The 20,695-nt window shown below is 35.6% G+C and overlaps 1 protein-coding gene across 20 annotated transcripts in view; it reads right to left on the bottom strand.

Annotated features, from left to right (window-relative positions):
- SSBP2 (single stranded DNA binding protein 2) overlaps window positions 1-20,695 on the bottom strand; it is a 293,559-nt gene that overhangs the window by 19,412 nt on the left and 253,452 nt on the right. For all 20 annotated transcript variants that reach the window (XM_008518050.2, XM_008518049.2, XM_008518051.2 and 17 more), the window contains 5 exons: window positions 13,861-13,896; window positions 11,983-12,037; window positions 8,315-8,385; window positions 5,401-5,479; window positions 2,863-2,891 (listed from right to left, as the gene is read on the bottom strand). In XM_008518050.2, the coding sequence (XP_008516272.1) occupies window positions 2,863-2,891; window positions 5,401-5,479; window positions 8,315-8,385; window positions 11,983-12,037; window positions 13,861-13,896 (270 nt within the window). The remainder of the gene's footprint in view (window positions 1-2,862; window positions 2,892-5,400; window positions 5,480-8,314; window positions 8,386-11,982; window positions 12,038-13,860; window positions 13,897-20,695) is intronic.

Genomic DNA, 20,695 nt, shown 5'->3' with positions numbered 1-20,695 from the left:
ATTTATCTCACATAGAGTATATTTACAATAAAAAAAAGTAGAAGAACTGAAGTAGTACTAATAAACAACATTTAAAAATGGAGGAAGAAATTAAAAAAATATGTAATACTGATGCTTGACAAAATACAGGTTTAATTGGAGAACTAGGAAGATGTAGCTGGAGAGAGTTAAGAGGGGTTTTGAACAACGCTGCTAAGCAGTAATGGTCAAGATTATCTTTTGATTCACAAACAAGAATGACTAGAAAAAGAATAGGCTGGAAAGAAATGAAGCCAGAAAACAAAAGGGAGCTGAGAGTTTCTTGAGATAGCTGGACATGCATTGGAGAAGGAAGGTGGGAAAAACTGAGTTAGTGACAATGTACACAGCTTGGAGTAAAAGACTGAAATAATTAGGCTGTGAGTGGAAAGAGGCAGCGAGGAAAATAACTGGGCATATGTGTGCGTGTGTGTATATACAATACGCATGCTGCTGCTGATTAGAGAAAAAGTGTCTTTAGTGTAGAGAAGACGGAACAGACACTAGTGGTACCATCACCTAGACAGCCTGGTTAGAGCCTGGAGCCAACGAATCTGGAGTGGGGCAGTTCAGAAATGAGCTGCCTAGGAGCTCATCTGAAGGCAGACGCACCTAGTCATTTTTCTAGTACATTGTTAAGTGGCATGTTTGTTACTTGGGGATAATTCTTATCTTAATTGAAACGTATTTGAACTTTGCTTTGTAAAAGTTTTTCCTTATTGCATCTGTTTGGTCTCAGTTTTACTGAGCTTCTTGGGGGCAGAGACCAAACCATGTTTATCTTTGGATTTTCAGATCCCAGAATAATGCCTTGGCACATTCATGTTTACTGCATGAAGGAACTCCTGCCCAAGTGTGAACCACTTGAGGGCAAAGATTATGTTTGTATTTAAAGAAGTCTTCTGTATCTCCCCAAAGTGCACAAGGCAATACCCTGGTACACAAAAGTACACAATGGGTGGTCAATTAATGCTCAAAGAATAAGCAATACATCATTAAGCAAGAGAATGTTATCAGCAGTAGGCACAGCGCAGTGGAAAAACTTGTCTCTGGGAACAGGAATGGGAAAATGAGCACAGAAGGAAGAGCGACAGATCTGACATACGGGCAGGGTAGAAGACGGTATTTAATTTGGCATTATGACTCTATTTAAAATTTCTAAAGTGCTTTATAAATTATAAGGTACTTTCCCGTATAGAATTTTGTTTATATCTATCTAATGTACAAGGTTATGGGTTGTTAGTGGGAATTTTAGGAAGATGGCCTTAAGCAATCTAGGTGATCCCACTTTGTGTAACGAAGAATCATATTTAGATATTAGAATATGCTTCTCAAACGTAACATTAAAAATTTTACTGCTGACCACAAAGCACAATTCAGCTAACATCAATTTGTTAGATATATAAGGTAGCCGATACAATCATGGTCATTTGACTTGTAAAAGGCGCTTCCCAGAGAGAAGGCTTTAATGGAATTATACAGTTAATCTTATTTTGAAAACAGGCTTTTCAAAGGCTTACCTAATACTGTTTCTCACAGAGGTAAGCTAGTGCCCATTATAAATATTTATCTATTTTTAGGAAAGAAAGACTTTCCCAATTGTTCCAAAACATGGCCATCCAAAGTGCAGGCAGAACCTGTGAGGTCAAGTAGTCAGGCAATGTGGATACACAGTCAACCCTCCATTTCCATGGGTTCCGCGTCTGTGCATTCAACCAATCTTGGATCATAAACGTGATCAACTAACCCTCTATAAACACAACCCACAGTTGGTTGAATCAGTGGATGTGGAACCCACCATAGAGTGCCGACTAAAGGACTTGAGCATCGGTGGATTTTGGTACCCACGGGGGCCCTAGAACCAACTCCCCGCAGATATTGAGGGACAACTGCAATGTCAGAATGCCAGTTGAAACTTTTTCCTTTTTTATCTTAATGTCTTAGCTTAAAAGGTTTTGTAGTTCAATCAGTTTTATTTTATTTTCCTTGGCATCAGGAATTTTACATTAGTATGCGTAAATATAAATTAGAAGAATTAAAAATGAAGTCATCGTTTAATGAATTTCTGTTCATTGGTATAAAGCAGACTTGTAAGAGAGTCATTCTAGTGGTAGTTAATAATTAGTTCTTAATAGCCATTCTAAATATATTTTTGACCCGCAGAGTACTATTTTAAATTCATCATGACCTAAAAAGTATTTAGGTATTCTTAAAAAAATAAGACATCTTAGCAAAGGATTAATTTTAGATAGTCAAACTACAGGAGGAGGAAAAACGCAGGCACGTGCTATTGGAAGGCTCACTTTCCTACTTGTATTAATATAATTTTCTTCTAATTACTTTCTTACTCTATTTTGAGGAACTAGAATAATGATCAAGGACATCAGCATTGCCTAAGGCAGGTTTGAAAGACAAGTGAGATGTACAAATGCAACACCCTTATAACATATAATAACCACTTTTTCAACTCTGCCTCTTCTCATGTTGCACTAGACTTCTTTACGTTTTCAGAAGACTATATAAACTATGTCAGTTTGCTTTACAAATATGTAATATCATAACGTGATTAAATTGGCTATTACTCAGGCTATCAATTAATCATGTACAGCATGCCCTGTAAACGAACCCTAGCATGTACAGGAACATTGTTAAAAGACTTGTTTTACCCTTTCCCACAGATTATATGTATTAATATTTTTAACTTTCACTTAATTATATCTGGCCTTATACTTTGAAACTCTTGCTCAAAGACAAAATTCATAACGTTAGTCTAATAATCTTAATAAGAGTTCCATGTGGAATAAACTACAGATAAAAAAGCAACATAGAATACACAATGCTCACCTTGGAAATACTGTCCATATCTCCTGAGCCTGAAACAAAATATAAAAAGATAGTCTTTATTAGGTAATGATTTCATTTATACATTAAGCACTCCTTTAACAGAAATAAATGCAGTACACTGTATGTATTTTCCAGTGTATATCTTCTGAAATTTTGAATCTTAAAAAATTCCTTTTCTCTTAAATTGTATGGTGACTAAGTACCATCTGATGGCAAATGCAAGGAAGAGTTGTACCTCTAGTTCCCAGTCATCTATTTTTTTTGGTAATAGCAGAATGAAGGAAACTATTACTATCATAAATTCCTGAAAGTGAAATATTAGATACAGTCATGAGTCGCTTAACAATAGGGATACGTTCCGAGAAAAGCGTTGTTAGAAGATTTCATCCTTCTGTGAACATCATAGAGTGTACTTACACAAACCAAATGGTATGGCCTACTACACACTTAGGCTATATGGTACTAATCTCACGGGATCTCTGTCGTATATGTGGTCCGTCATTGACCCAAACGTTTTTATGCGGTGCATGACTATGTGTGTGTGTATGTATACATATTACTGAGTTAAAAATTTTAAAATGTGTATACTAATATATATTTGTATATATATTTTTATATATGTAGAGAGCAAGAGAGATCTCTAAATATATTTTCTGAAATGATGCTTCCGTAAATTTGATAAAATATAAAAGGGACATTTGCAACCTCTGACAATATTCTGAACCATATTTTACTATAATAACAAAAAGCAAAGTATTCTTAATAATATTAAAAATCCGACGGCAATCAGTATTCATGGCAATCCATCAAAAGTAAAAATGTCTTCAAGATATAATATTATAGTTTTATTTTAATTCTTAGAAGAAATGAACAATCGACACTAATTTCTCTTGTTTAAGAAACAGAATCATAACTTAGCTAACAAAGAATAATAATCAGCTCTTTGCCAGAATTTTAGCTCTATTTTAACTATTTTAACAATGAATTTTCCTGGCATAAAAATATTATAATATATTAGTAGTACAGCGTTCAGTCAACAGTCACAAGTAAAGTGAGGGCTTATTAACGTGACTAGTTTATAAATAAACAGGCATAATAAACTGTTAAATATTGACTGTATTATATAATTATGTATATATAAATATATGCAATAATGTTCATTATAGAAAGTAATAAGCCATATGCCAAGCATGTGTAAAACTCGTCTGCAAATTCTATCCTAGTGAATAATATAACTGAGAATCTTCTAATGATGACCAAATGTCATCTTTTTATGAATAGTTTTACAAATTAAAAGACTGGAAAGTGAATTATTTTCCAATAAATTGGAAAGTAAAACTCTAGAATGGTGCCGTCTAGTAGAACTCTGTATGATGATTGAAATGCTTCTCTGTGCTGTCCTTGATGGTAGCCATTAGCTACATGCGGCTCTGCACGAGATATGTGGCAGTGCCACTGATGAACTGAATTTTACATTTAATTTAACTTAAAATTCAATGGTCACACATGACTAGAGCTACCATAATTGGACAGTAAAAATTAAGGCTTTGAAATCTAGGCAAAATAAGTATGAATCCTTAAAAGCACAAAAGCCTATCAATATGTTGCAAATAATTTCTTGATTATTGAAGTTACATAGCTTTTCATAGTATCAGAGGATGGCATTTCCTGACCTTGGGTGGGGTTGTGAAATCTGTGTATAAGCTAAGTTATTCATGGGTATAGTTTCTCCAACTCAAGTAAAAGATGGTTCCCTCCACCCCACTGTCAACTTTTAAAATAGTGTATGATAATGTTACTTGAACATACAAATATAAAATAAACGTCTTTTTTTGGTTTTGCGTCCGGCCTGCCTATACATACAGGGCGCTGTGTGACCCAGTCAGTCTTGGACCATTTATTTCTCTTTCTTACTGTTGTGAAACTTTTTGTTCACCTTGCAGATATTTGGCTTCATGTGGTAAGAAGGCATCATTTATGAAGTATGTTTTCAACCATTACACTGCTTGAAATCAGCTTTATCATAAACACAACGTGCGCAGTGTTCTCTCTTAAGAGATTCATTCAGATTATCCAGAATATGATTACCAATATTGCTTTTAAAAAGATACAAGCATTAAAATACAAAAACAAAATAAGGAATTCTTGCAGAGCACTGAAGTCCCTCTGAGACTGTGTCCACGGCCTTTGGAGACAAGCAGCTGGGAGGACACGGCAGCCCTCTAGGCGAGGCACCACGAAAGGTGCCCAAAGCAGCAATGTCTCCCTTTATCATAAAACACGCAGATTTTGATAGATTAAAGTAAGCACCTGTGAATGTGAGCTAGGGTAGAACAATTCTCACATTTCTGATTTTCAAATAATTTCCAGTCATCATAACCAATATACTGTGGATTGAAATATCAGTCTGAGGTAAAAGTTGAAGCATTTCAAAATAAGCTCCTATATACAGAAGAAGTTTTCAAATCATAATTCCACTATGTAGAATTAAGGTTTTGTTTTGAATTTATTTCTAAACATCAAATTTAATATCCTTACCTAACGAGCCATTCATGTGATGTGACTCCATTCCTCCTAATCCACCCATGGGACCATCTGACCCAGGGCCCATTGGAAACTATTCAAAAAATGAAGAAAATGACTGTGATCACACTGAAAACAACTGATAATCTCACTGTTACAATATCTATCTTTAACATTATAAGACACTTCCGCAGCTTATTTTCATTTTCAAGTCATGGAGATTACTTTCCTAGATTTTTTCAGCCCTGTAGATTCTCTAACTGGACTACCCTACCTCCCTCAGCCTATCTTCTCTCTGTTCTGGATCTCCAGGCTAATCTTCATTCATATCCAAATTTTTCTTCTGCGGATATCCTCAACTAGAAAGTAACACATTCCAGCGCAAATGAGAAGATAAGCGTTCTCTTCTATGCTATTGACAAATTTTATTATAAACCAGAGGTGATTCTTAAGAAGCTGCTAAAGGTATTGGCTTATTAATAAGAATAATTGAACATTATTATGCCAACATTAACATTTTTATTAGCAGACAATCTATCTTTGTTCAAATGCACATAACAAATAATTTCATCTTGCAAGTTAAATACATTTAGCTCCTTGGGGATAGCTGAATATTCTTCTTGGCAGTCTCACATATGCCAGTTCAAGGACAATTAGAGAGTCTATAGCAGTTTTATTTAATGGTTGTTAAAGTAGTGGTATTATTTTATTTCTAAGTGAAATCTTACATTAGAAGGCTGGTACCAAACAGATGTGAACAGATGTGCTGTGGTGGAGCGGTGGTGGCCAGCTCATGGCCTGCCCACTCAGCCTCTCCCCCAACTCCCCGGAATGCTTCTGAGGAAGTCCAGACCCCAGTCTGAAGACAAGTTATTGATAATTACCTCATGTTTACAGTTAAGAGAGCCTACTGAAAACACTTGCTCTTCAAATTCCCCATGCCAAAAGCAGCATGTCTGCCATTTGTACGGTGCAGAATTCTGAATATGACGTGTGTATTTATGTGTGTAGATGGGATGGCAGTGGTTACAAATCATACAGGTTTTTGGGGGGAAAAACTGCCCTCAGTAGACAACCTGTGTGCCAACAAGTGTGTGTGGAAATAGCTTTCCATCATTTCTGATTTTTCCATCATGTAAACCACATGCTCATAGATTTTCCCAGGATAATGCCAATTCTGTTGCCTAAAATTTTGTTGCCTAAAGGCACATGGATTGATTTTCAGTAAATAATTTGGAATATGTGTGCCTCAAATGATAGGTCAAAGAAATTAACTTTGACCTTGCTGTTGCTATTCCGTTTTTGTAGAAAGCATAGTTTAGATCTGGGCTGATAAACTGGTGCTGGTGAGGCCAACAGCCTGTGACCCTCCCAGGCTTGGCCCTCTTATCTGGCCCCACAGTGCTTTAGAAGACAGGAGGACTGTAGGTGTGTCTGCACAAAGCACATAAACTGCAGCCTCGCCCTCAGCAGGCATTTGCTTTTACTCCCTCTGGCTGCAATGAATGACATTTGAAAAAGTGACATGTTCATCTTCTACTCTTCTTGGATCTCTTATCTTTGTAACAGGTTAGAGAACCAGAGCGGAACATACTTGGATGATATCAGCTGAGCTGCCCACAGAAATGTCTTCAGCACCATATGCTCTGGGTTTCCTCCCTACTCCCTGCCTTTCCAATATCAAGTTTTAAGATATGAAATTGTAGTAGGAAGAGCTTTCCTATATTTTTCCTGCGTTTCTAAAATGAACATTGTTCATTATCATATTCAATATTCTTTAAAATCTCCGTGAAAACATCTTTTAGACATTACTGACAGAAAAGGGTTTCTTTTTCCTGAAAAAGAATTTATTTGATGATATAAACAGATAGTGATTACTGAAGGCAGCGCTGCTTAACAGAAATCATCTGCAAGCCACAAATGTGACCTGCATGAGTAAATTAAGATTTATTAGCAGTCATATTTAAGAAGCGAAAAGGGTGAAGTTAATTTTAATAACATGTTTTATTTACTCTCTGTCAGAATTATCATTGCAACATATAGTCAACATAAAATTTTAATGAGATTTTTTTTTCATACTAAGTCCTCCAAATCCAGCGTGTATTGTATACTGCAGCACATCTCAGTTTGGACTAGCTATGTTTCAAGTACTATGCCATGTTGGACAATTTAAAGTCTCCCTTTGTTGTCTTCACTGTTAGGAAGCTCGATTATATTAATTATTTCATTCCTGGCTTTCGATACACTTACGAAACTTCTTTATACATCTTCTAATTTTTCTTTAATTTGAGCTAGCCTGTATTCATATATACCTGTGTATTAACTGTATTGAGCTACAAATATTTTTGTTAACATGTAGGTTTTATAGCATAGATAAGTAAAATACCACTTTCCCGTAAGCTTTCACGGAAAAGTCACGACCATATGCTTTATTAAGAACACTCAAATTCTGTAGAACTGCCTCAGTTCTATATTTAAACTCCAGATTTAAAAAATCTAAAGAAAAACAAGCATACTCAATTTTCTAATTTATTTTCAAGTTTATCAGGAAAAAAAACAACCGCAATGAACAAATTAGTGATGCTAAAAATGAGGTTAACATAAATGATTATACATTATCTGTCATTTTCAAATAGTATTATTAGGTATTTGAGATAAAATGCCACATTTTATGGTGTTACCATACCAACACTTTCTAATTGTATTAGGTTCAATTTCACATTTAAATTACACCGATAGGAAATATTTTGTTATATATATTGTGCATTGTTTTTTTCAACCCAGAACAGAGAGAGAATTTGATGTTTTTGATATTCAATAAGCTCCTGGACAATAAAATATAAAGCTTAAACAGCATCCAGGCAATGGAATGCACTTAAGAGTTTGAGTCTTCAAAAACTTTTCAAAATTTTAAAAAATTCATATTTACATTAGGCCTGTTAGCTCCAGGAGGTACTGCGTTCATTAAAGTATACATGTTGTCTCCGGAGTTGGTTGAATCTGAAACAAAATATTACTTAATTAATATCTTTCTTTATAATCTACACCCGAGTCATCACGAAGTAATAATCAGAGATGATCTGGACACAGACACATATTAATAGCTGCAACACTTAAAACAGCCATTACCAATGTTCAGAAACAAATATCTAAGTCATCTTCTGACCCGGAAATTAATCATTCTGAGGTTGTAAATTAGGAATATTTACCCAATATATTACGAGTATTCACTTGAATAATTCAGGTCAAAAGGAACATTACTTTAAAAACCTAAAAAGTTACAGTAAAATTTTTCTTTTTTAAAAAACATGAATACCTTTTGACTTCTCTACAATTTACACGTGTTTATATATATATATAAAATGTATAAAAATTATATATATATATATAATGAAAATCTCTTAAAATTCAGATTCAGCAGCTTTTCAGTTATCATTATTTCCTCAGGCTTCTTATACACCAATTTAAAAAATAGCTTATTTGGTAATAATTAATAAAAGCTGGTGGAATATCCTGGCTTACTTCCAACAGAAAGAGATTAGAACAAGACTACACAATTGGAATGAAAAATTCTCTTGCTTGAAGTAAAAGCTTCCTCCAGTACAAATTTTGACAAATGTTTTTTCACTCAATTTATTCTTGACTTTTTATTATAAAATTAACTGTAGTGTATATCCATACGAATATATGTCACATTTTATAGTATGTTTAAAAGTTTGCCTTTCATGTCTATTAGCTAACTCTAATGAAGTCTGAGTATATGTGTTTTATAATGCACAACCTAGAGTGAAAGGCTAAATACTTTATATTTAGGAACTATCAGTTATGAAATGTTTGTCTATTTTTTCCACGATTCTATAGTTTTCTTAAATATAACATAGTAGGCCTCTTTATTTTGAAAAAGATGTGTTTTAAATTTTTTGTACTGATTCAAGGCATAAGATAAAAATCATTTGCTTTTTCATGGCAATAGCCATAGAGTGGGAGACGGGCAACGACTTTTCCTCTTATTTCATGATTACTTACTAGACATTAATAAGTTTATTATTTTAGAGTAGGTTAGATGCCATTTATCTCTTGTTTATAAACAGTGAGCCATAAATATAAATATTGCTTTTCACTTCTAGCTTAGTACATCATACTGTTGAAAAGGTTGAAATGCTCACCTCTGGTTGACCCCTATTTGTTTACCTACTAAGTAGAGTTTCAATCTACTTTAGCAGCCTTAACTGTTTTTACATCCTTATGTTCACAATACTCCTGTCGACCCAGGCTACTTGTTCTTTTCTGCATATGATCAGCCTTTGCCATGTCCACATTTTTGTTCTTTCTTCCTCCAAGTATCTTCTACCCAATCTCCATTTACTGGAATTCTCCTCATTATTCAAGGCCCACTGCAAATGCTGCCTCTTCCATGAAGTCTTTTTTTTTTCCTGATACTTACAAATGGGTGAGTGCTCCCCCACCACTGAATTCTGCTTTGCGTTACAGATAGTATTTTATCTGTCAAATCTTCCCTCCCATTTCCAACAAGGTTATAAGTTCATTGAGAGAAGGAAAGGGACCATGTCTTACTCATGTTGTGTACTATAGACAATAAATATCTGCTAACTTAGATTTAATTAATGGAAAAAACTCTATCCCATAAAAACTTATCTTCAGAAAATCTTGGATTGCTTTTTAAACATAAGAAGCCCTCAAATGATTTTTTACCTTTATTAGCCTTCTTATATTTACTTACTAATTTTAGTAATTAATTTGAAAACAAAATGGGCTGTATATTTTAAAATATGCAGAAAGGGAAAGAAATTTATTGTTTTTAAGACCAATCAAGAACATAATTTCATCTGAAAAAGAAAAAACATTGAGGAGAATAAGGTTGGTATTTTCTAGGAAATGTATGACTTCTTTTTATATACAAAAAACTTTATAGTAAAGTAGATCTTCTGGCGCCTATTTTTTTTGGGGGGGGCATTGGCTTCATATGAGAGGATGACTGTGATAAAGGATAACTATACAAAAGAGTAGGCAAACAGGCTAGGAAGATATACTGGTGGTAATTCTTGGCTTGAAAGGAAGAAGAGATCAGATTACTTATCACCTGCAAAGTTTAATGTTACTCCAAAAAATTTCTTTCAGTATTGCAGTGAAGTGTTTATTGATCACATGCTACTTTCATAGATCAACATTAACTTCACCATTCAAGAATGCAAATGTGGGCAAGATGTTCAATTCATATAATTCTATCTTCAGTGAATTCTGTTTCACTTCAATGAAGATGCTCTGAGGACAGAGATCCATGAAATATTTATGATATATTTCAAAGAGTTAGTGAAACAAAGTAAAATTTTGTATTATTTATCAAATTTATGCTTTTCCTAAATTGAAAAGATTCAAAACTTAAAAAATATTATTTATTGGTACGATTAATATGTAATTTCAAACTTCTGTATATCTTAGATTTCAAAAAAATCAGTTAAGAACATATGAATTTAACAGTTCAACATAATAAAAAATGATTTCTAGTTATAAAAATTTCCCGTCTACTTCACTACCCAGAAGTTAACACTCATAAAGTCTTAGCCTATTCCTTTGTGGTCTACTTTCCAGATTTCTGTGTTATATATATTTTAAGATAAAACTGTGAGCGTATTATATTGAATCATGAATATTTATTTCTCCATGTCATTAAAATTCTTTGATAATAATTTCTAATGGCTACACTATATTTCATTAAAAATTAATTTAATAATTTCATTGAAGTTGGATTAGGTAAGAAGGTTTTGTCTACTATTTCTCTATTGATTATAACAAATGAGCACCCGTCTACATACAACTTGGATTGTATCTCTAATCATTTCCGGTAGTAGGATTATAGAGTCAGATGATATGAACTTTGTCATGGCTCTTGATACAAGTTGCCAGAGCACCTTCTAGGAGGGCTGTGCCAACGTAAACTCCCACCATCAGAGTCCTCGAGACACAACATATTTAATAGTCTGTATTAAAGTCACAAAAAGAAACGATACAGCTATTTAAACTAATTATATTAAATGATTACAGGAATATTGAGGTATTTTAGTTTAGAAGATTAGAAAACCTTCCCTACAGCACAGTGGATTTATTAGCTCACTAACAGATACCTATAGATGTGTAGGGTAAATAATATCGTAACCACATCTACATCCATCTTAGTAAGATGACAAATATGGTGGGTCTGATTTGCTATATTAAATTTAATGGATCCATGTATTTCATGTGTTGCTTATGCAGAATTTTCGAGGTTGAGAGATCTGAATCTCTTCCACATTCTCAAGGAAACTTTTGGTCAGATAAATTATTGGGCAATTCATACAGATCAACACATTTGCATCCTGATTAATCTGTTACCCACACAACAGGAATTTTCTACATGCATAAAGTAATTAAACAGTAGTTGTTTAGGAACACTATTGCTTCCTACTTGCTACCTCCACTCTACCTGTGAAACCATCAATGAGAGAATGAATACCATCAACTTTCCTTCATAACAATTTCTAAACTTTGTGATTTTATTCGAATAATCAAGTGCCCATGTGGCTAGTTTGATTACAATACCTGCTGGACTAGGCATGATGGGTGTTCCTGGTGGCCCTCCACCTCCTGGAGGACCCTAAATAATTATACAAAATTTCAGTAAAAATAAGGCATTTCATTAAACAATATAAGGAAAAACAAAAGTTAGATTTATCTCTATAATAATCCAACTTGAAAGTAACAGAGGAAATATATTTCTCCATAATTTATTTTCTTTGAATGTGCAAACATTTCAATATTATGCAAAATATAATTTAGCTTAAATATGTTGAGATTGTTTTGACACGTTTCCAAAAACAAAAAGCCTGTAACACTGATTTATTATTCATGACTTAATCACATCAGGTATCATGAGGTTAAGGAGAAACCATTTAATAGGGCCTTTACAAATCCATTAAATAGATAATTCACGTGTATTTGTGATTTAGTTTACTGTAATTTTCTTATATTCTGTATCACTAGTTTTTATAGGCAACTAAAAACCAAAAGATAGTTTAAAATAATGCATTGATGTTATTTCTTTCTTCTCTCGTGTCAACTGCAACACTTCTGGAGCACAGTACCTTAAGCTGTCACATCTACTAGAAAGGAGAAGCAGTGCTGTCTAGGGTTGAGGGTTACTAAGGCTGTAGCTACACAATCAATCTGAAACGGAGATTTGGTAATTTGGTGATTCAAATGTTAATTCAGTTATTTCAGACAACCCAGAGGGATAATTCAGGCAATGGGTTTTAGAATTTTCAGACATACGGTAGCCAAATTAACTATTAAGTGGCTAAATTTTCACTTCGTTCTGAGACACAGCCCACTAATTGCTTCAAAATAATATATATATTTTCTATTTAATAAGCAACTTAAATTTACTTTCAAATAAATCTATAATTTCATAAAACTATTTATCAGGCTTATTCTTAATAGACTTTAAGAAAAAATAGGTTTTACCCAAATTTTTTTACTTTCATTTTTGTTTCATAGAAAATGTGAAAAAAGTTAGAGTTTCTTACTTTCTATAGTTTAAGGGAATATGAGCACTAAAAGTTCGCAGGTCCAAAACAGCATGTGCTTTTCACTATATTCATAAAACACTACTTTCATGGAGGGTAATGCTCATTTTCTTCCTAGGCACTCCTTTTTCCTCCTCCAGTTGGCCTTCACCTGTGACAATCTCTTTAGGAAAGATTTTCCCTTTTACCATTTTATCCTTGCTTCTCTGTTAGGCATTTCCCTCTAACTATTATAACAAATTATCCTGTATGATGGCCTTGGGATGTAGCAAGGATTATAATGTAATGATGGTTAAAAGGTCATTTGTAAGTTCAAGAGGTCATGTAAAAGCTGCTAATTGGACTTCAGGGCAATATGAATTACCGGCAAATTTTAACGTACTAAATTATAAGAAGAAGAGAAATAAGTGTTTCCAATTTCTAAGAATGAAAAAAGACCTAAGAAATCTCCCCAAATCGCTAGTCATTATTCTGCTATCTGCTTCTCTTTGTGATTGGGAGGAAGTTTAATGTCTTCTTAGACTTAGTGTGTGGAGAATGGGGTATGGGAGGGGGCTCAGATTATTTTTCTTGAGAACTGCCAATTCAAGCACATCATTGTGTAACTGGGGATGGCTTTCTTCATGATTGGACAGAGGGTGTTGTACTGGTTTACAGAAACATATGCTGAAGTAAAACACGGTACTCAGGGCAATTTTGGCCAGATTGATAACTGCTTTACTAACGAACATCAGCATATATACTGAGGTTGGCAGACGAAACTACTCAATACAAATCAGATGTTCACTTCTTGGCCAATACACAGGGGCTCTTCTTAACATCTGGACAATTCTTTCATTGCCCAAATAAAACGTAACATCAATTCTTATGAGCAAACAAACCCAAATGTACTTACTACATAATTTCCAGGAGATGCTGAGGAGTATGGTATCTGGAACATGAACAGGACAAAAAAACACATATTTTGATTCATGTGGCAATATGAAGACTGACCTAAAATGAATCTACTTTCTGACTTTTATCAAGTTTTAAAATTTATCACCAAGAACAGCGAAGGATAAAGGCATTTATATCTGTCTGCTAGAAAGCAGAATAAACACAATATTATCTTGCATTTGCAAATAAGAGTAAATTTTGGTAAAGAGGAATTTAGAAGTACAGCTTCAAGTTATATTAGCTTCAGGGAAGTTGTACCCACTGCTTTGACACTAATGACACTTATTCTGTAATTAGAAAGATATATATTCGTGCAGCTAAAAATCAGGAACCAGAATTTTTCAAAGTGGTTGTCTTTACAGATGCAACTTCTACTTTATGTGCATTCTGGGGCACATTATTTTTTTTTAGAGACAGATTTCAGGCTACTACATTCATGCAGTTTGGGTCAATACTTGATATATAGACCTCACCTTCCCTGCCCCCCTTTTTCTTTCTACTTGGCTTCTAGAAAAATAATATAATAAATACAAAAGATTTTGTTAATATAAATCTCCAAAGACTACTAATTTGTGGGGATCAGATATGGGTAACAAATTCCCTCTATCCCTTCAAATCAAGCTCTTAACCAAGCTCTTCTCTGGAGATTAGAAGGTATTAATACAACATTGCTATGAGAATTTAAGAAATGAAAACCAGAAAACGTATATTTAAAAATAAGCCCTTGAATGTGGATATTAATAGAGAAGTTAAATCCAAATATTTTCTTTTCTCACACAAGCTCACTAACTCACTTGTATGAAGATTCTGCATACCCAGAAGAGAGATTTTTGTCTTATTCTGAAAAAAGCCAATAAATTACTGTCTTCCTAGAGTCAGACAGCCTAGGCCAAAATTGGAACTTAAAGAATAGTGAAAAGATGATAGTGCCTGTGCCCTAAATGCTCTCTCCACCCCAATGCCGTCAGTATAATTAATAATATAAAATAATAGGAAACCATAACGTAAGCAGAAGGAAGTAAAACAAAGTTATGATTTTCCTTTGGTTTTAATATTCAGCTATTTAAAAACTCTCTCTTTATTGTTTGGTGTCCTTGTTTTGCCCTAAGCACACACCACATGTCTCTGAGGCCCCTGCTTGGTCTGCCTGTGGGTAATTCAGTGCTGCACATGGCCATTGCCAGAGTGCCCAGCATCACTAATGATGAGAATGACTTCCACTCTGAGTATGGGGATCCCTACGGCAGTAAACACCCACTCGGCTCAGTGAATGAACACATGCACACATCCATGCTCTCATGGGTCCCTTTCACTTCATGAGCTACCCTCCATCCTCTGCTTCTTAGCATTTTAAACACATGCATCTGCCCTCTCCAAATCAGCAACTTAACTATTGGCTCCACTTTTCATCTCTTCATAACTTTAACACCTGCCTCATGTCCTGCCTCTATTTATCACCTACCATCATTCCTAAGCAACTTCAAGATACAATCTAACCATCCTTTAGATCTTTAGAATTTACACGTCACTGCCTTCCCTTACTTTACATTATACTTCCCTCTCTTCCACTTATGAGTATGACCAGATCCTAACAGTCTTTACAGAGATCTAAACAACTCCCTTGCCTGACATCTTTCTTATTCCTCATGATGATCACAAATATTATTCTATATTCCAACTAGAATCTCTCCCATCACAACTCCTCTGTGTTTGCTAAGTCCATTATTTCCCTATTAGTTTCCTATTAAATTCCTCTGCCCCTCCCCCATGCCACTGTCAGCATTTTGCTTCTGTCTCCAATATCTTAAATTCATTATTCTAAAGCCTACTTTGTTAATGTCCATCTCTTTGATCACCCCCTAGCCAACTTTTCTGTTTTATAATAGAGATTTCCTGGAGAGAAACATAAAACAAGGTTGACAAGGTCCAAAATATAATCAAGTTCTCCAATTTCAATCCAGTCTTCACTAATATCTGGAAGCATTTTGGCTCAGCCTTTATGGAAACCATGAAGCATTTTAGCGGTGTGCCAGTAAACCTGGGGTACAGGGGGAGTCCCAATTTGGAGCATTTGCCAATTTATGTGGTGTAAATATTCCCATATAGCAGATTTCAAGCTACCAATGATTTAACAATCAACTCACAAAATTCCTGAATATTTAACAATTGACTTTTGTGAGCTGGCCCTCATGGTGGTTATATCATAAATTAAAGCCATCAAATTCTTGCTATACCTTCATTTTCAACTCAACACTCTATTATATATAGATTTAAATTTTCATCCATTCATCTTATTAGGTAGAAAAAAAATCTTTCTCTTTGTTCCCTAAGCTACCCGCTCCTCATCATCCCATTCTCCTGAGTCAGGCTCTGCTCATTTTATATTTTTGAGTTCTTTCTTTTCATGGTTCCTTCAAACACAGTTAAATATAATAGACATTTTAAAATACTTAAAAATTTTTTTTATCTCGTTTAGTTGTTCAGTTTCTTTCCATTTTTGCTCTGTTAAGCACTTAATTTTGGCTTACACCTATTGTTTCTACATCACATTCTTTGATGCCCTCATTAAAAGAAAAGGAGCACTTGGACTCCTAGCCCGGCACTTTACTGAACCTGCAGTATGGAAAGTTACCAGCAGTATCTGACAGCCTTGTGCGAGGGACAGGAAATATAACAATGCAGGTAGAAGTACTATGTGGGGACAGAAGATATACTTGAGCTGGGCAGCTTGGACTTACAGAGAGTAGGTACCCACCAGAAAGACAAAGAGAAAGATCAGCATTTGAAAAAAAAACAAGAAAGAAAGAAAGAAAGAAAAGAAATATGAAAGTACATAGTTTATTAGGGAAATGGTATGTAATCTTACACAGCTGCTGCAGTGTGGGATTTAGGGAGGGTGTGGTAAATAATGATGCTATATAAAGTCAGACTGTGAATGAATTTATGCTGTAGGAAATAGAGAGTCACAGGTTTTAGAGAGAGATGTTCAAATCTAAGTTTTAGTAAGATAATTCAGCAGGCATCATGGAGTATGAATACAAGTTAGGAGACTACTGCAAAAGGTCTTGGTAAGAGATGATAAAAGTGTTCTAGGCAGTGCTGAATAAGACAAGCAGGAGTAAGAGAATTCAAAAGACTTTTCACAAAGGCTTGTGAAAAAAAGGCAGGGCTTGGTGACAAACTGGGTGTAGTGGACAAAGGAAGGAATAAATTCAGGTAATTCCTAGGTTTCCAACTTGGTGACTGGGTAGGATGTTGTTGCTACTAATTTACATATATGGAATTCAGGCAGGGGGATGAGTTTGGGGAAATGTCCTACATGTTGACTTTGAAGGCACTAGTAGACACTGAGGTGGACTTGATGAGCAGACATTTAGATATACAGGTCTAGAACTTATTAGAGATCAAGAATTTATTGGAGATGAGGACTAGAGATAAAGCCTCAACTGAATAAATTTTCATTTTGTGCTGGGCACAATACTTGATCTAGGATTCAGTTAGATTTAGTGATAATTGAAACCACATGGGGGGCCGGCCCCGTGGCCAAGTGGTTAGGTTCGCGCGCTCCGCTGCAGGCGGCCCAGTGTTTCGTTGGTTCGAATCCTGGGCACAGACATGGCACTGCTCAGCGAGCCATGCTGAGGCGGCATCCCACATGCCACAACTAGAAGGACCCACAACTAAGAATATACAACTATGTACTGGGAGGCTTTGGGGAGAAAAAGGAAAAAAAAAAAAAATAAATGTTTAAAAAAAAAAAAGAAACCACATGAAAATGTTAAAATAAATTAAATTTAAAAGCCCAGGATTAGAATTAGAGAACATTCCCAATTAAGAAAGGGTACTGGATAATGTGACTGGAGGAAAACCAGAAGAAAATATTTTATAAAACGTCAAGCAGGGGCTAGTCCGGTAGCGTAGTGGTTGAGTTCGGTGCACTTTGCTTTGGTGGCCCTGGTTCGTGGGTTTGGATCCTGGGCATGGACCTATACCACTCCTCAAGCCATGCTGTGGTGGTGACCGACATACAAAATAGAGGATGACTGGCACAGATGTTAGCTCAGGGCCAATCTTGCTCACCAAAATAAAAAAAAAGTCAAGCAAGTTAGACTTTTAAGAAGTAGGGAGTGGGTGCAGCTTGGCTAGGAAATACTAAACTGGGCTTATTTTTGAGCCCTCTCAGGCTCAAGCTTTTCAACCTTTCTGTGACACACAAGAATAAATAATAAAAAGGGATATGTTAATAAAAATATGGAAAAATAAAGAAACATTATTAAAATGAAGAAAAGAAATTAATGGACATCTAAAACAAAACCAAGGAATCATATATGTCACAGGTCAGGGTATGATCAGGACAGACAATAAGTCATGATGTTTGGTTGGTAAGTAGAAGGTCACTAGTAACCTTCAGAATAGGACTTTCACGGGAGTTGAAATGGGTTGAGAAGTCAATTCAATAAATCTTCATTCATCATCTGCTATGCTTCAGGCATTGCACTACTATATAGCACTGAAACAGATAGGAAGGTCAAGGATTCACTTCAGTAGAAGGGTGGTGAGGAAGTGAAAGTGTAAGTAACATACAGGATGGTGCCTGAGACTGAGGAACTGTTGAGAGTTTTCTATCAGCTATCCCCCGCCAGCTCTGGAAGAGCGGAAGTCTAGGGGTTAAGGCTGTCTTGAGATTTTGTTCACTGGTGTAGTGTTAGAGGAAATTTCCAACCAATGGAAAGGGACAGACTGAAGACTCCTTTGGAAGAATGAATGAGCCAGGTATGCAGAGGCAACAAGAGATGGAATAAAGGGAATACATAGAAGGGTTATTAGTATGAAAAAAAAAGATTTCTTTTTCTGAGACAAAAGGAAAGAAAGATGACTAAAGGCCTGATAATATTAGAGGTGAAGGGAAGAATCTGAAGAAATTTGAGTCTAACATTTTTTTCCCCCTCTGCCAAATATGGGACAAATTTAGTGGATAGAGAAGGGGCCAAAGATAAGGAGAGCAGGCAAGAAGAGTGAACAAATTGCTGGTCGCGCATTGGCGAGGCCTCAGCAGAGGCTGAACACCACAGATTCAACTTACAACACGATGGGTTAAGCACAGTTAGAGAATGCGCATTAGGCATTGTGGAAGAATTCGCGGTGGGGTTCTATAAGGGCTTCTAGCACAACATTCCGAAGACAAAGTTCAGGGTCCGCGCTCTACGTCTGCTGCTTCTCCTGTGTTCCGTGCTCAGTGTGTGTTATTCCCAGTCTCCTGGACACCTGGATTCAAAGATCTGAAATCACCTTCAACTTTTTCCTTCTCTTTATCCCCCAATCCAACAGGTCATCAAGCTTTTGTGATTCTATGTCTGAACTGTCTCTCTGCCAGTCCTTTTCTTACCTACTTCAGGCTCTATAACACTTTATAAGGTCTACTACTAGAATCTCCTAATTTTGTTTCCCAGCTGTACCCATTTTATATACTATCTTCCTAAGCCACAGCTCCTTTCTGCATAGAGGATAAATTCCAGATTTCTCAACCTTCAAAACCCTGTGCACATGTGGTCCCCTTTTCCTTTTTCAGCTGTGTGGCCCCCTATGCCTTCCCAAACAATCTATCCTCCCAGCCACTAACAGTCTAATAAATTTTCCCCAAACATTTCCTGCATTTCCCCTTCTCTTTATTTTTGTCCAAGCTTGTCGCCATCTCTAGTATCCAGATTCTTCCCAATGTAATTAATCTCCTCCCTCCACCCCTCTCCCATCCTCCATACAAAATATCCATTAACATAAAATGAAAGATGAAAATGCAGATACAGAGGATAAGCAAAATCAGACAGCTGGACTAACGGAATTGTAGAAGTAGAAGACTCTTTTATTTGACAGATGAGGAAATTAAGGACCATATATAGTCTAGTTAAGTCAGACAGCTCAAGAGCTGTGACAAGAATCCAAATATTCCGAAATATTCTGACTCTCAATATCCACGACAGTGGTGCTGTGGCAGTGGGACGATCAGAGTAATTCGAGGTTTTTGGTTTTGTTTTCCTAAATGATTGGTAACATTTTAGCTAGGTAGCTTTCTTCAACTCTGAAGTTTACGACTACTTTATAAGCACTGGTTTGCTAGAAATCAAGGAGGGCAACGCCAAGATATCATCTGTGCCAGTGAGAGGTTGAAAATATTCTATTACTTTTAAGTGCTCTTTTAAAAAAGTGAGCATCTATTTTCACAGGGCACAGCCTATTTGGAGTAAGATATCTGTATTCACTTAGGCTTAATTACTACAATAAATTCTCGGGTTTTTTTTCCTTAAAGGAGTTTCCTCTTTCTTTTTCCTATCAAGCTAGTGAGTTGTTAAATACAATGCTATATTCAACATTTGCTGTTTTTGCCTATCCCCTTTTGTGCTAACAATTCCTTGAATTTTCTTTGGTGAACCATATCTCTCATTTTTCCACGTCGCTTTGGTAGGGCTCAGGGAGTGAGTGTGTGACCCAGGCCTGGCTGATACAGCCCAAAACCTGGCCATAACTGGTTCATGAATGAGCATATGACCCAAGCTAAGCACATCAGTGCAGTTAGCTATTCCCAATGCTGGTGCTTAACTGATAAAGAGTTGTGCTCTTCCGTGCTCAACTGGGAGCTGTGAGGATATAAGTCTGGAGCTTCACACAGCCTTCCTGCCATGACGAGGAGAACAAACGTAATCGATGGATAGAGACTGGGTCTTGATGATATTATTTGAACCCTTGGAACCTAATGTGCCCCAAAGCAAATTTATATCTGGACTTCTCACATACACAAT

This window comes from Equus przewalskii, chromosome 13 (assembly GCF_037783145.1).
Source record: "Equus przewalskii isolate Varuska chromosome 13, EquPr2, whole genome shotgun sequence".
Lineage (NCBI taxonomy): Eukaryota > Metazoa > Chordata > Mammalia > Perissodactyla > Equidae > Equus > Equus przewalskii.
Note: the sequence above shows the minus strand (reverse complement) of the source record. Positions and strands in the feature narration are given on the sequence as shown.